Here is a 15684-nt window from a genome sequence, read left to right as displayed (position 1 = left end):
CCCAAACCCGCGCTTCCTCTTAAGGAAATAGCCACAAGCGTGCGGGGAGGATGGTTGTGTGCTCTGTCCAGTGTTCCACAACAGGGATGGGGCCTGTGGGACAAGGAGTGCCCAGAGCCCAGGGCAGAGTTTGGGTGACTTACCTGCAACAGCCTGATGCAGAGAAAGAACACAAATGCAGCAAGGAATCACTGCGCCAGTCTGGGCACATTCAGGCTGCACACAAGCCTGCAGGGAAAGAGGGTTGAAATCCTGGACTCATTTGCCTCAAATTTTCGTTAGATGTTGTTTTATTCTGATTTCTACCCAGAGAGGAATACCAGACCTGGTGTGTCTGATAACAAGATTTCACTGGTACACAATATTCATATCATGTCATAAATAGAATCATGAGTGCAGTGCTGTGGTATTCTCTGAAGAGAATATATACAAAAGTGCTGTTAAAAATCCAACGCCTTTCCTCTATTGTTTCTTTAGCCAGAGAGGTACCTCAGGATTAACAGATTATCAGTGCATTAGCATTCATATCCTGGATAAAGTGTCTCTGGTTATTTGCATGGGCACAGACTGGTAACTTAAAGGCTCTATGAAATTGGATGCTAAATAATATTCAGAGGAAATTGAATTAGACAGGAGGGAAGAGAAATGTGACTGCCATTAAATCTCTAAAGTACATTCCTGGTTTATTCCCTCCCCCCCTCCCGAGAATAATATGGCATTCAATTTTCCAATTATATAAATACATGAACACTGGATTACTAGAAGCAGATAATTGAATATTTTGACTATTCTACAAGGGACCCTTCATATTTGAAGTGGGAGATGAATAGGGCATGCAGCATCAGCCTGTGGATGCACCAGCTATAAAAACCTCTATTAGATCCAGAGAGTATAAAAGGTCTCCCATAGAGAGAGAGATCTTATCAGTGTTCAATATACAATAGTTAATTTATTCCACTGATATCAGGGTAAGTTATACAATTGCAAAACTGGGATATTTTGGGCCACACATCGTACTGCTTCAAAGGTGCAAGGAAAGGCATTCACAGTCATAGCATTTCAAATCCAACTCCTCTGTAACTCTGTCTTTACAGGACATCAATCATGAGATGAGAGGAACTGTAAGCTATTTTCCAGTAACACACTGCCAATCGCAAGACAAATGTCAGATGTCACAAAAGGAGAAGTAACCATTTTTCAACCTGTGAATGTCTTCAAATATATTACAATGAAAGTGTGAAAAAAATGACCCTTTCAGCTTCATTTGTTCTGACAGGTGCCAGACCTTGGAGTTCGGCATTTTATCTTCATACTGCAATAATCTTTACAACATTTGAACAAGGCTGAGGGCAGTGGCATTAGTTAGTCTACAATTGTCCTCTTATGTACAATACATAAAATTTCAAAGAGTCTGGCCATTGAAATAAAAAAGATCATCTACTACTATTTTATTTGTGTTACAGAAAAAGATAAAGGAGAAGGGATGCCCACATCTGAGATTAACACATGCTGGGGACTAGTTTTGTGTGGGCTCAGCCTGACTCCTGCATTGCATTGCCATGCTGCTATTGCCACTTGGGAAAAACACATGCTGCTTAAAACTGAAACCAGGAAAAAAACTCTACAAACATTCCCTGAAGTGAAAACCCACTCAGTACCGTGTGTGCTTTTAGTCCCTGACATGAAACAACTCAGTGCCCATCTTACAGCTTTGCCATTTCTGATAGCATGGAGGACACTAAAACATAAGCAAAGTCATTAACATTAAAGAGTAGAACAAAGAAGGAAAATCAAGCTCAGATGTAGCCATTCATTATTGTAATAAATTGGAGACCACAAAGAATTTCACTCAACAGCCCTGAAGTTCCAAGTTATTCCTGTCCTTCCAGCCAGTCTCATATTCTGCTTAACCCCTACAAGAAGTGTATGATCAAGGAAGTCATGGTTCATTTCCTGAAAAAAGACCCCTCTGCACAACTCCAGCAGTACAGCCCAGCAGTTTTGACACAATATCCTTAGATCTAATTTGTACAGACTTACGCTGTTATTTAAGGGAAAAACAAAGAATATGTGTAAAGACACAAAAAAGTTCTGCTCTAGATGTTACTGCAGGTCCCAAAAGGGTAACAAACATGCAAAAGACAAAAAAATAAGCAAACCTAGAATACAGTTAGTTTAGGCTAAAGTCAGTGACAGGGTTGTTTCCACTGGAATTTAAATGACCTTTTAGGCCTTTACACTGTACAGCTTTCTGCAGAAGCAGTGCTGAATCCCTGAAGACAAAACCACCACTTCATTCACCAAATTTGACTTAAGAAAGTAAATCTTTTTCTGTGAATAAGTGTGAGCTTATTGGTTCTGTGGAAGCAAAAGAATAAACAGTTTTAGTTCTTCTTTAAAAAACTAACAGTACTTGTCATGGCAAAGACTCGTACAAAGAAGTAGAAGCCAAAATATTTCAGTGTTTTAAGACTGACTTTAAAAAATAAGTACATAGATATTGACCAAATCTGTATTGATTCCAACAGGTACAGTCCAAGCCATGGAAAGAAGAGAGTCAAGGCCTAAAGTCTGACCACAAGTGTAATTCCAGATTTCAGTTTTCCAGTCTGGTATTTGTGACTGCAGTTCCTTCCTTGGTTTCTGTGACATGTGCACACAAAGCAATGTAATTCCTTTGACACCAGTGTGCCTCAGTCAGTGTAGCCAATCCCATGATGCTGGTTATCATCCCCTGTGGTTTGGTCCTTCTCTTCCACGCACTCAGGGTGAATGCACAGTTTGTCACAGGATGTGCACTGTAAATCCCACAGAGAGGTGAAGAAATAGCCATTGCCAGGGTCATTATTTGAAAACGGGAGGTTGCAGCAGACTTTTTGAAAAGCATAAATAAAAAATACTGAAATAAATAGTCCCTCTGAAATGAAGGGATTCCAGCGCCTGTCCCTCTCCTCCAGCAGCACACGCACCTGGCTGAGGATTAACTCCCGGTTCTGTCCCGGCACATGAGCGCCCTTAGCTGCGATGATTTCTGCAGCCTGAACACTTGGTGGCCGTGGGGCTGCGCGGGGCCGGGCGCTCGGGCCGGGGCCGGCAGGGTCCGGTGGCGCGGGGCGAGGCCGCAGCCCCACACCAGGCGCTTCCCCCGCAGCGCGGCCAAGCGACACTCGCACAGCTCGATCAGCGACGCCACCTGGTCGTGCAGCGGCAGCGACTTGTATTTCTTCTGGGCCAGGCAGAAGAAAGCTTCCACAAAGGCTTGCAGACACATTCCTGCAAGGAAAAGGTGAGAGAGAGCGGGAGTGGGGAATTTCTATCAGCCTGCATTCCTTAGGGATAATATGATCTCCTGTTTCTTGTGTCAGCAAGGCCAAATGTGTGTGTGTGGGTATGACACAAACAATCGTGCTAGTTCACATCTTTTCATTTAAATGGCAGCCATCTGTAATGCTCAGGAAGCAAAGAAATGGTCTGTCCTTCAAAGACCAAAAGCCAAGGTTTTATTTGTGTCACACTCATTGGGTGTTTCAGGGCAGAGTAAGCCCAGCCTGCGTTACAGATGGGTGACATTCTCTAGCACTGAGGCAGCTTCTGGCTTTGCAGACCTCAGCCTGGAACCCAAAGTGGTACAGCAAGAACACATTTTAGGATATCACACCATTAAATCGATATGGTATTAGCCTTGATTTCTGCTGCCAAAATTATTAAGTTGAAACCAAATGAGACACACAGTAACATACTGAGCATCAAGGAAAACAATCCAGCTGGAGAGAAAACCAAATTTATGTCGGCAGCTGAATGGAGTTTTTTCAACCCTGTATTTTTAGAGATGGATCTGACCCAAAAGTTCACACCAGTGTGTTATTTCAGTCTGTAGCACTATGAAGGTAACCCCATTACCAGGTATCACCTTAGCAAGATGTGAGTTTATTTGCAGCACTACTTCCCTCCTGCACAGCCTGTACCAGGTACGAACCCTTTTGAAGGTGAAGAGGCCATTTTTTCAGTCATACCCAGCAACTCCACAATAGTTGTTTCAATTAAATGAAAAACAAACAGCTGAAGAGTGCAGTGCCAAAAAATGTCTCTGCTGTAATTCAACTGCTGTGCCCCTTCCCACACAGAAGTCCCCTGCAGAAGCCCCATGCTGCAGGGGAGACTCTTCAGCTGCTGTTCAATCACATCTCACTAACAGCACATTACCAGAGCCAAAGGGAAGAGGAGCTGAGTATTAACAATAATTATTGTATTTAAAATCTTGAAGTAATACCTACTCAAATTCTTAATTAAGAAGCCAGACCCCAATTGGTTGTGCAGAATGTCACAAGCTCTCCCAGTTTGAACATACACTTAAGAAGATTATTTTAGGATGAGGTATCAAAAGGTTTGGGGTTTTTAACTGTGTTGGCGTATTGATGCTGTAGGAAAGGCACCTTTTCAAAATATGACAATTACATTCTGAAGTATAATTTCTCTCCACCAAGGCTGCAGCTGGGGTCATTTACGATCTTGGCTGTAAAACAGCTTGCAAAGGAATTGTTCAGTTATCTGAAAGCAGCAGCTGCCAGCTCAGTAAATTATTTTATCAGTCACAGTGAGCTGCAGGCAGGGAAAGCACCTCTGGTAGCACAGACACTTTCTCCCCAGAAGTAACACTCATGTGAAGAATAATATGAAAAAAGTTAGCAGCTGTTTTAGAACAACAGAATCTTGCTTGTCTTGGTTACAGCTGGGAGTGAGCCAAACATACAGCCAACAGAAACAGGTGGATAGTTTGTGTTTTAACACCTAAAAAGCATCTGGTTCATTGACACTATACACAAATCTCTTAGTTTTTGAAAGCCTGAAGATTCACTTGCATATCTGTTATTTTTCGCGGTGAAATTCTACCAGCCAACCAACATAAGTGATTTATACCCACTCTGAAAATGCAAATACTCAAATTTTATATAGCTGTGAAGCTGAGGTGACCCTCACGTACCTAAAGTAATACTACCCTGAAGGGTAACTGCCACAGCACTAACCAGGAGAATTGGCTGTGTATGTGCATGCCTCAGGTGTACATGGCTTCTTCCCATTTCTATCAAATGTTTGAGGTGTACCTGAGCAACTAAAATGGAAAAAAAATAACCCCAAAAGTCAGATTTCATAGTTCTTGAATACAAACCTGGGTTACCTGATTCCTTGTGGTCAATGCCCATGCTGTTCCACCTCCTTGTGATATCAATATATAGGATATCTACAGCAGCCATTGAAAAATTGCTGTTACTCAGTTTGCAGTTTCTGTTAAAAAGAAACAAAATAAAGAAGAGATTCTTATAACATCCAAACTCCCAAGTTAGGAAAAATTCTACAAGAGCAACTTGCAGGAGAAAAATTTACCCATGTCATGTGTACAAGACCCACTGTAATGTGCTCAGTCTAATAAAACACACAGCAGAGAGCAAACAAACCAGCATTCATTAAGTGCTCCTATCTGAATGGAACAGGCCCAAACCCGGAATATTTCAATTAAAAATATGACCTGACTTTTACACAGAGCTTTCTCCCAGGGTATTGCCAGTACTCTGAGGCTGTAAGAGAATGGAATTAATTGGTACACTGCAAAAGCCCCACAAATCTGCACAGACTATCTGCACGAGGCAGAGTTTGCACAGAGAAATATCCTTTTATTTGTCTGACTGATCCTGTTTGGAAAGGGCTGGAGGAAGCTTTCAGGCACAGTCTTGCTCCTCCATGCCTGAACATGGACAGGTGGTGCTGAACAGTGCTGGGAAGCAGCTCTGGATGCAGCTGGGGCTGTGGGGATGTGGAGCTGGGACTTTGTGAGGTCCAAATCCCCAGTGCAGTGCTGATCATGGATGGGAACAGGCCCTGTGTCCAGGATTTCCAGATGTCTGGCAGCCTGGCTGTCACCACTGCACGTGCCAAAGAGCTGGCCAGAATTTCTCGCCAGAAAAGAAACAAAAAAACCCCCAAAAACCCCACCCCAAACTCAGATAATTGAAGCAAATCTCACTCTTTAGTACCCTCAACAGAGCTCCCTTAAAACAGAGTAAGGCTTTGCCTAGATAGCCCAAAAATTCCCAGGCAGCATCCAAGCAAGGACTGAAGACACAGTCAGTAAATATTAAACGAGAACAGGTTTTGGTGAGCCAGATTTTGGGTGGACAGTCTTTGCAAGCACTTGCCAGCACACAAATCCCATTTGTGTACCATTTTATTCCTGAAAAGTGATACAACACACAGAAACCTGACCTTCATTCTGAAATAAACAGCATGACAACTCTTCAAAAAAGGGCCTTATAGCTGGTATAGATGCTCTGGGAGAAAATAAACAAAAATATCTGCCAGTATTAAAAAGTTTCATTTAACATGCATTAAGAAACTACAAATGCTATTTCATTGAGATATGGCAATTTATCTGACTATTCTTAAAAGAAAATGTTGGCATTTATTCTGTGTTCCTCTGACAAGTGCCAAAATAAGGCTGGATTAAACTACAAAAAATACAGAACTGGATGCAATCCTGTGCTGGTCTGTGGATAGAGCAGATGCCTTCAGACATTTTCTATATATCGTAATTTGTATAAACCAAGTTGTTTTATATTCATTCCTCAATGCTAAATGCATCTGCATAGAAACAGGATCTATGTTTTAAGAGTACATCTGCTGCTGCTGCTCATTTCTTTTCTCATAGTCAATGAAAGACAGAAAATGAGGTATTTGTACCATGACTAGAACAGATATAGCCATAAAAAAAAGACAATGAAAAAACCCCTCCCAAATAAAAAGTATGCGAAAAAATAAATTGGGTTCCTTGACATTGCAAGGTGCAATTTCACAATGCAAATCCTCCCTGCATGGTGCATCAAGAACTGGCATTTGGGAATCCTCCCTGCAGCCTGGGGCAGCCAGCAGTGCCCCCACAGCCGACAGAATCACATCAAGTGACCCAATTTCACTTGTCACTTCCTCACAATGATATTTCTACCGTTTACTAGGAACGTGACACGTTGAGGAACACGGCAAATTGTATCTGCCAAAGTATCACTGATCTGCTGTCAAATAAAGGCCCGACTTCCTCCCAGACACAGCCTCATAGGTCAGGCATTTCAGGAGCCTGGGGATGATGAAAATGTATCTATTTTGTAACAGAACAGGCACTGGCTCCACCTTGGAAGGCACCACACAGCCCACCAGCTGAGGTGTACCACTGACAGGGCCAGCTTTTCCCCCACTGACCTTATAAAGGTTCGGAACCCCGTGGGCCCCAGCTTGGTGGTCCCTTTGACCCCGAGGAAGCGGATGAAGAGCGCGGCCACCCTGTCCACCAGGCGCAGGTAGCTGAATTGCTTGGCGTACTTGGGGAACACCTGCTTGAGGCACAGTGAGGGCAGGGCAGCCTCCGGCAGTTCCTCGCTGGCTTCTGGAGCCTGCTCCAAACTCTGGCACCTGCAGCACAGAATGGAATGGGGGGTCAGCCTGGGAAACACCTCAGAGCTCATCCCACCCAGCCCCTCCCATGGGGACACCTCCCACAGACCAGGGTGCTCGTGGACACCAAGCCACTGCGGTTGGGGTGGCACTGTCATGGAGTTCTGGTTTGTGTTCTGGTATGTTTTGGTTTCTGAAATTTCTTTTCCAAGAATTTTTTTGTAAACAAGAGACATGTTTTTGTAATGGCAAAATTGTTTACATTTTTTTTTTTTCTAGGAGGGACTTCTTCTTGATGTCCCTCTGGTCTGACCAATATGATTGAAGAAGTTTGTGTTCTTGTCACCAATCAAATTGGTCTGTGTAAAATAGTATAAAAGGGGAGACATTCCTAAGAATAAAAGTCATTTTCAACCTTCTAAAATCAAAGTCTTTGTGTCATTGTAGTGTACAACAGTGTCACCATCAGACTGCAGTTTACAAAGCACCCGGCCTTCTAAGACTATTGCTGCAAAATGTTAAAGTAATTATATTCTTTTGTATCCACACTTATATTTACCGAGGTTGAATGTCTATAAATGTGATCACTGTTTGTCTTTAAAAATAAATAACAACCTTAGGTAGTGCTTTAATAATGTCCCTCTTTGCTGCAGGATAGCACAGCAGAAAAATAATGTTATTTTTGTCATTAGTTAAGTAAAGCTTAGTTATTAGTTTTGTTCCTCTCATGTAAGATGGGATGGTGGTGTCACCGCCGTTGAACACCTGCCAAAAGAGCAAAAGTATGTAGAGCCAAGAAACAACAAGCACCCAGGCTTTTATTTTTAATCTTAAAAGATTAAAAATGTTTGTCAATTTAAAAATTCAAATCTTCAGCCAGTTGAACCAGACCTTGACCAAATGTGAAACCTTGTACTCAGTAGAGAGGAGGTTGTGCTGTTTGTAACACAACTCTCATTTTAATGATGCCTGGAAGCCCCAAACCCTTTCTCATTCTAAATTCAACAGTGTTTTGGATTGTACATTATTCATTCATCATTAATGTTTTTAGTTAAAAAAATATAAAGCTTTACTTTAAAAGGCACAAGCAGAGTTGAGAATATTTCATTTTTTATAGCAAACACTAAAGGGACTATTAAAGGGATCAGCTTCAGAGCCCTGAATTCTGGCCCAGTGCTCTTGGAACTTTGTCCATCCACCCAACTCCCCAAAATGGCTCAGGAACATCTCCTCTTCTGCAAACCTGCAGTTCCTTCACAAACCACACCTCTTCCCTGCTGAACAGCAGTCCTTGGATTAAGTACTTTAAAATAGTTTTTTTCAGCTCTTCATTTTTCAACCTCTATCCTCCGCAGCAAAGAGAATTTCACAGAGAGAACCCCCAAACCAGAACCAGTGCTCTGGGCACATCATCATTGCTGGGAGCCACAGAAGACTCTGTCTCCTGGCTGAGGGGGAATGGACACAAATTATTAAAATATCTCTGGTTTGGTTTAGGGTCATTAAAAAAAATTGTATTTTGGCCAAAGAAAAAATATTCTTGGATGCAATAAAGCAGAGGCTCTAAACTACCACTTAGAAATTCCTGGTTCCCCTCCTTCCTACAGAGAAAAGTCTACAGCTGTCTTTGAGGTCATGGATAAAACTCAGAACCAACATCCCACTCCAAACTTTTACTGAGAGAGCTCTTAAATCCATACTTCTTATTAGAAAAGTATTTTACAATTAAAACCAGCAGAATTCTGTATGCTACCACACATCTCGTTCCTTTCCACTTACACATTGGGAAAGTCTGTAAAATATTTAAATCAGAACAAGAAAACTTAATTTAGTCCTTATTGCCAAATGTTGTACTTCCATTTGGTAAAAAAGAAAAAAAGGGGATATAGCTCTTAGTTTGCTTTTGCAGGTTAGGACTTTAATAAAGTTTAATGATTTGTTTTCATTCTTTAGCTCCCACACACAAGATTTCCTTACTTTTCCTTTTTTTAAAACACTAGAGCCAAATTAAATGATCATATAATTTGAATTACAGTGAAAGATGTATTTTGCACTTTTAATAAAACTCAGACTTTCCAAAGCAAACCTGCACAAGGGCTTGTCTGTGTCTGCACTATGAACTGATCCACAGACCTGCCTATTCTGCACACTCACCTTCCCTGACTTACACTGATTATATTCAGGTTACAATTCTCCACCGCTACCACAGACACTACCTCAATAAAAGTTTCTTTTCTGTATTATTCACACATCTGTGTGCCCCTACCTTGGTGTGGTCTCAACATGGCTAATTAAGACAAACTGCCTGGGTAGGTCCATGCAGCCAAGTGCAGTGCCCATAAATACAGAATTTTACTGTGATTGCATATTTTCCAAGGAAAGGGTGCACAGCCCATTTTTTTGCCTCAGCACTCAGACAAACTGCACTCCTTGCAATGCCCCATTTCGTGTTCTCTGGCGTTTGGCTGCCATCTGCCAGTGCCACATCGTGAGGGGCTGAACTCCCCAAGGGTCACCAGTCAAAGATCAGGCTCAGCAGCTTCCACAGAGCAGAGCAGAAGGAAAGAAATAAGAGGAAAAAAAAAAACCAGCAGAGAGAAGGAAAGATGATGTCAAGAGTGCAGGAGGAAGGAGCTACAAAGGGCAGAAATACAGTTCCAAGTCCAGCAGCAGTGAAAATGTGAGGGGGATTTTCATGTCTGTGTCTACCTTTAAGTTCAGGAGTCAACTAGAAAATACAAAAGCACACATTTTTGTAATCTCACCTGTCATAGAATCATGGAAGGAACCTTAAAACCCATCCAGGTCCATCCACAGGCAGGGATACCTCCCACTACCCCAGGCTGCTCCCAGCCCTGTCCAACCTGGAACACTTCCAGGGATGGGGCAGCCACAGCTGCTCTGGGCAGCCTGTGCCAGGGTTTGGCCCAGAAAACTTCATGGGCTCAGCGAGGTGCTGCACTGGGGCTGTGGGGAAGGGACTAGGAGCTCCACATCTCCAGAGAACCCTGCCCAGGTTCCCTCCATTAGCTCCTCTCCCATGGGATTTCCAACAGGCAAAGGGAGGAGAAGAAAGCTGAGCCCCACTCTTTAAAGCTGCTCGTTAGAATTAATTGTTTTGACTGACACAGCTGAGTCAGGCAAATGAATGAAAGGTCAAATATAAGGTAATGCTTCTGTTGCCACACAGAAAAAAGCAAAGCTTCATTTACATACTAATGTCTGACCTCAATACATTAGTTTCTCTAATTCTGCAGCTTAGGAAAGATCACTCTTTAGAAATGATCAACTGTGGTGCAGCTTTAAAAAAAATTTTAAATTTTAATAAAGCTTATGGAAATGACATCTAAGACTACTTATCTTTTATACATGATTACTAATTTATTAATGTTTCCTCCATCTATGTTTTATTCCTTTCTTTCTGACCAGCCCTAATCTTTATGCAAATATGAGTTGCTAAGGGACAAACAAATTTGCAACTACTAATTAAAGGCTTCAAAATTTGCAGCATTTTTTACAGTTGTATATAAAATTTAGCTGTCAAATTCAGAGTAAAACAGGGTAAGAATCACAATATTAATATTTCTAAGAATGCTTACTTGGTGTATTTTACATTTAGGGCATTGCTAGAAGTATAAATTAAGCAATTTCAGTATCAGCTTACAACTGCTTACCTAATAAAAGAAAATATTATGTTCTGGATTCTGAAGCTATAATTATTCCCTCAGCTGAGCCTCTATTCTCCAAGCAAGGACTATGTTAACATAGCTAAAAGCAGAGAATATTTTGCATGACAAATCTATCTACCCACCCATTTATCACCACAGAATATGGACCTCCCAAAGAACAGGTAAGTGTTTGTACCTGGAGCGTGTAGGAAGGAAATAGATTTGTGTGCTCATTCACAGAAATAAATCATTTAGGAAACTAAGGCCAAGCCAGAGCAGTGTCTCTGCATTATCAACCATTCATGAATTTGCTTTTATGAACTAATCCCATTACTTTTATTATCACAGAGACTTCCAGCACTCCCAGGATGTCACTGCAAGCAGTTTCATGGTTTCTCTGCATGTTGTGTGAGTAATCAGCTTTTGTTTTGTTCTGGCCATTCCTGAGTGTCATTTGAAGAAAATGAATATTCATCCCCTCTTCACCCTCTGGCAAAGTAAAAAAACATCAAAAGCACAAGAATTTCCACCTTTCAAAATAATAATATAGTTGCACATAGATAGAAGTTTTAAAAGAATGTTAAACCTACAGAGTAAGAGATTTTTTACATTATGTTAGAAAAATTATGGCTCCTACATAGAGTTTATTCAACACTTTGGAGAATACTTTGAGGCAGGCAACCCCAGTAAAGTCCATATTTCAAAGAGCAAAATCAATCAGATTAAACATAAGGATTGATAATCACCACGGTGTTGGCAGACAACAAACTTCTGATCACACCAAATACATTTTGAAAACACAGCAGCTGTCCTGTCTCTGGGAAGCAGAAAATGCTGAAAGCAGAATTTCCATCTGTCTCTGAAAGAAAAAAAACCCTGTATCTCAGTTAAAGGAAATAAATTGGGTAAATCACCTCGCTTAGACATTAAACTTCACCTGCAGCTTCCAGGCCTGCCATGGTGTCCCTGTGGAAGGGTGAAAGACACGGAGTGCACTGCTGGTTTCGGAGAGCTGGCCAACACATCCTAGGTGAATCCATGGGTAAAATGTACTCCATAGCTTTGCCATTTGCTTAAGAAAACCAAAATAATTTATTAGACTGTTGGAAAAGTGAAGCCCAAGCCCCTGCAGCCTGTCATCAGCCATCACAGCAGCTCTCACCCGCAGCATCCGCCCGTTCCGGGCTCTCTGTTGCTGTCCCTGGAGTGCTTTTTGTTTGCCACAGCCATCAGTCCCCTTTCTGAGAAGGATGGTTCACTGCCTCTTCAGATTGATGGATTTATTATAAAAATAAACACTACTCATTAAAGATTAAATAGCTTTTGGCAGAAAACAGAAGACTGGAAAGTTTTGCTGCCTTCACACAGCGTTAATGAGTGTTTCCAAGATGTAGAAACTTGGCATGGATCCTGCTCTGCTCCACACCAGGGACACAAAGCCATGGATGAGAACATTACTGACATTTTCATTTCATATGCAGAGAAGTCTAGAGCTGTGGTTTGATTTCTATAGCTCTCCTAATTCATAGTTTAAATAATTAAAGGAGAAATGCATCTGAGGAGTCTCAGGTGCTGAAAAAACCCAGCTACTTCCTAATTATTAATTGAGATTCTTTACTTCCAACTTTCCCCTCTTAAGAATAATGGTGGTATCATTCTGTATTCACTACAGATTTATTACTCTTAATGTATCCTGAGCAGTGAATGCTTATGTTATTACCTGCCAGCTATGAGTGCAGCAGAAAATATGGCATTACTGTAATGAAATAATGGATAAGCAATGCAAATCCTGCACCCTAAGTCTTTGTTCCACTGTAGCAAAAAATTATTACAGAACAAAGATCATTAAATATAGTCCCAAATACTTTATTTTCTGTGGAGGTAGCTGTTATTATTCCTAGTAGATTTATTTGTGTTCATTATTTGCTTTCAAGGTACTTATGTGCCTCATTATTTCTCCAGAGTTTCTTTTGTTTCTTTAGAAAAGTGTGCCTGAAAAATAATAATGCAGGATAGTGCAAAGGCAAACCAGCTGTAAAGCCTGGGAATACACTGAAATTAGACCACCAAGTGTTTTAGAGTAGAACAGAAAAAAAAACCCAAAAAACCCAAGATATTTCTTCCCATGTGGAAATTATTCTTAGAAAGCAATTGTGCTTATGCTGGGACAGAAAAGGAGCTTTACCCTGTCATCCAAGGGAGCAGAAAGCAGCAGTGCAATTGCATTTTATCAGCCTTAATCCTCCTATTAAAGCAGGTGAATTCTCATACACAAAATAACACTCCTGATGATTACACTGCTATTAAGCCATGTGACTTCATGCTTTCATTTTGTGGCAACTGGGTGCTAGGCAGTTTTATTGCTTTCTCAGTGTCTCAGAGACTAGAGACCAATTATTACTTAAAAATAAGCCAATCAACTCTCTTGCTAAAAGATGACTTGCAGCAGAAGTTGAATTATAGAGAACATCACTGCCCCCAATACATTAATTTCTGTCACTCTGTCACTGTAAAAATTTACAGCAGATATAATCTCTTTGAAGGAGGAATCAAGTCATAGAAAGTACAAGCCTAGTTTTAAATAGAATTTTAATTTTAATGAAAGCTTCAGGGAATGATGTTTATGCTGCTTATCTTTCATACCTGGTGATTAAGTTAATTTATACTTAATGGAAGAGGATATTTCTAATCCCTAGACAGGCTCAACATCTGTCTGTGACTATGTTTTTGGAAGCCTTAAGCTGCTTGTGATTGATGTAATAAAACTGGGATTCTGCAGAACTGACACCTGAAGGATATCTGTAAGAGGGAAAATGTTATTTTTCTTCTCAATGCCTCTGCTTAAGTCAAACCAAAATCCAAGCACTTAATATTGCTGTCCCTTAAAAACCTGCTTTGCACTCCCTCACCATTATTTGAGTATGAACAGGGCAATAAGCAAACAGTTCTCAAATATGTTTATGATCCAATATTCACTCATTATGTGCAGTGCCTGAGACACATAACTTTCTGATGGCCTGGAGCTAATGAGAATAATAAACTTCCTGAAAAAAAACCTGTGAAATAGTCTCCATTTTTCCTTCACTTCTCATTCCAATATTTAAAACCAAATATTAGCAAAAACAAATGTTTGTATTTATCACATAATTATAACAAGAAAAAAGGTATTGAAATGTAAACATTTGCCAGAAAAAGATAAAATTTTCAACTTTGTCCCAAGAAATCACAGTACTGTCAAAGAAAAAAAAAATAGGTATTTCCAGCTGTCATTTATATCCACGTTATTTTAAATTCTAATTCTTACAAGTATGAACTTTGAATGGTGTTCAGGGATATAATCCGTGTGTGCACATTCATTTATTCCATTTCACTATTATCTGTTACAAGTGTGTGATGTGGCCCAGGAGCCCCACTCCAAGGAATGATTTGTTTCTTTCCTGAGTGAGGTGATGCACCTCAGCCTGCCCTTGGCTGATCAATTGGTTCTAACATCTTTTAGGCTGCATGAAATCTGATTTTTTGAAATCAATTTGTTCCTGGGTTGTGCCACTCCTGAGAGAACACAAAGTACACGCCACGACTCAGGAGTCGCATGAGGAGCTGGAAGATGGAACTGGAGACCAAGACAAAGCTTTCAAGGCTCCTCCCAAATATTTTATGCAAAAACTATCACAGTTGGTTGTAGTTTTAGTTACACATAACACAGAGATTGTAAAAATGTCAAGGAGACAGGTAAGAAATAGGACATTTTTATACCATATACACATAGCCCTGCTGTACACACAGACATAAATACACACTATGTAACTACAATTTCTGTTTGCAGTATATACCTGTACACTTCTGCTGTGAAAACTTATGCTATGAAACTGAAGCAATTCAGTATAAGAGAGATTACAGAAAATTACAAGTTATTGGAGTTTACATTACAGAGCAACTGGGAAAATTGATTTAAAGGCAGAGCTGCTTCTGGGCAGCACAAACACTCAAGAAGGTGAAAGGGAAAAATGTCAAATTAAATACACATACATCCTTCATTTTAGACAAGGCAATTAAGCTAATATTCTGAAAATCAAATTTCATTCAAGATGCATTTAACTGCAGATCAGTAATGGAAATTGTGCATATACAAAAGCCAGGAAAGAACTCTACAGTCAAGAGTGCAGCTGAACCACTGCTCCTGCAGTAAGAAAACTAAATTATGTTAGCAAGCTAAAGGCTACCTAGAGGTGAAGATGATTTTGCTGATAGCAGAAACTCAGCTCAAATGATTAACATATTGAAGCGTCAGGAAAAAACACTTTGTTCTCAAACCTAACTATTTAATGCCCTTCCCTGTATGAACACAGAAATTCAGTGAACCCCCCTGGACAGGGAAGGTACACACAGATGTTGCCTTTAACTTTAGGGCAGGGGGAAAAAAGTGGTTTTAACTTCAAACTACAACAGCTTTCTTGAACTGAAAAGTAAAGAGGAAATTATAGGGGGTGGAACAAGATGATCTTTAAGGTCCCTTCCAGCAGAAGGCTGACTCCACCAAACACTTAAGTAAACACTTCAGTACTTGATGAATAAGGTC

The 15684-nt window shown here is 40.6% G+C and overlaps 1 protein-coding gene across 2 annotated transcripts in view; it reads right to left on the bottom strand.

Annotated features, from left to right (window-relative positions):
- Window positions 1-283: 283 nt before the first annotated feature.
- TTLL11 (tubulin tyrosine ligase like 11) overlaps window positions 284-15684 on the bottom strand; it is a gene marked incomplete at its 5' end in the record, with an annotated part of 36579 nt that continues 21178 nt past the window's right edge. The window contains 3 exons of one of the 2 annotated variants that reach the window (XM_083875593.1): window positions 284-3273; window positions 5168-5283; window positions 7246-7455. In XM_083875593.1, the coding sequence (XP_083731719.1) occupies window positions 2981-3273; window positions 5168-5283; window positions 7246-7455 (619 nt within the window). In that variant the 3' untranslated portion in view covers window positions 284-2980. Of the gene's footprint in view, window positions 3274-5167; window positions 5284-7245; window positions 7456-11108; window positions 11595-11851; window positions 11965-15684 lie in introns of those variants that run through there. The other variant, XM_083875594.1, reaches the window with a different exon arrangement.

This window comes from Zosterops lateralis (genome assembly GCF_965231275.1).
Source record: "Zosterops lateralis genome assembly, chromosome: 20".
NCBI classification, from domain to species: Eukaryota; Metazoa; Chordata; class Aves; order Passeriformes; family Zosteropidae; genus Zosterops; species Zosterops lateralis.
The sequence above is the reverse complement of the archived record's forward strand: the minus strand, read 5'-3'. Positions and strand labels throughout refer to the sequence as shown.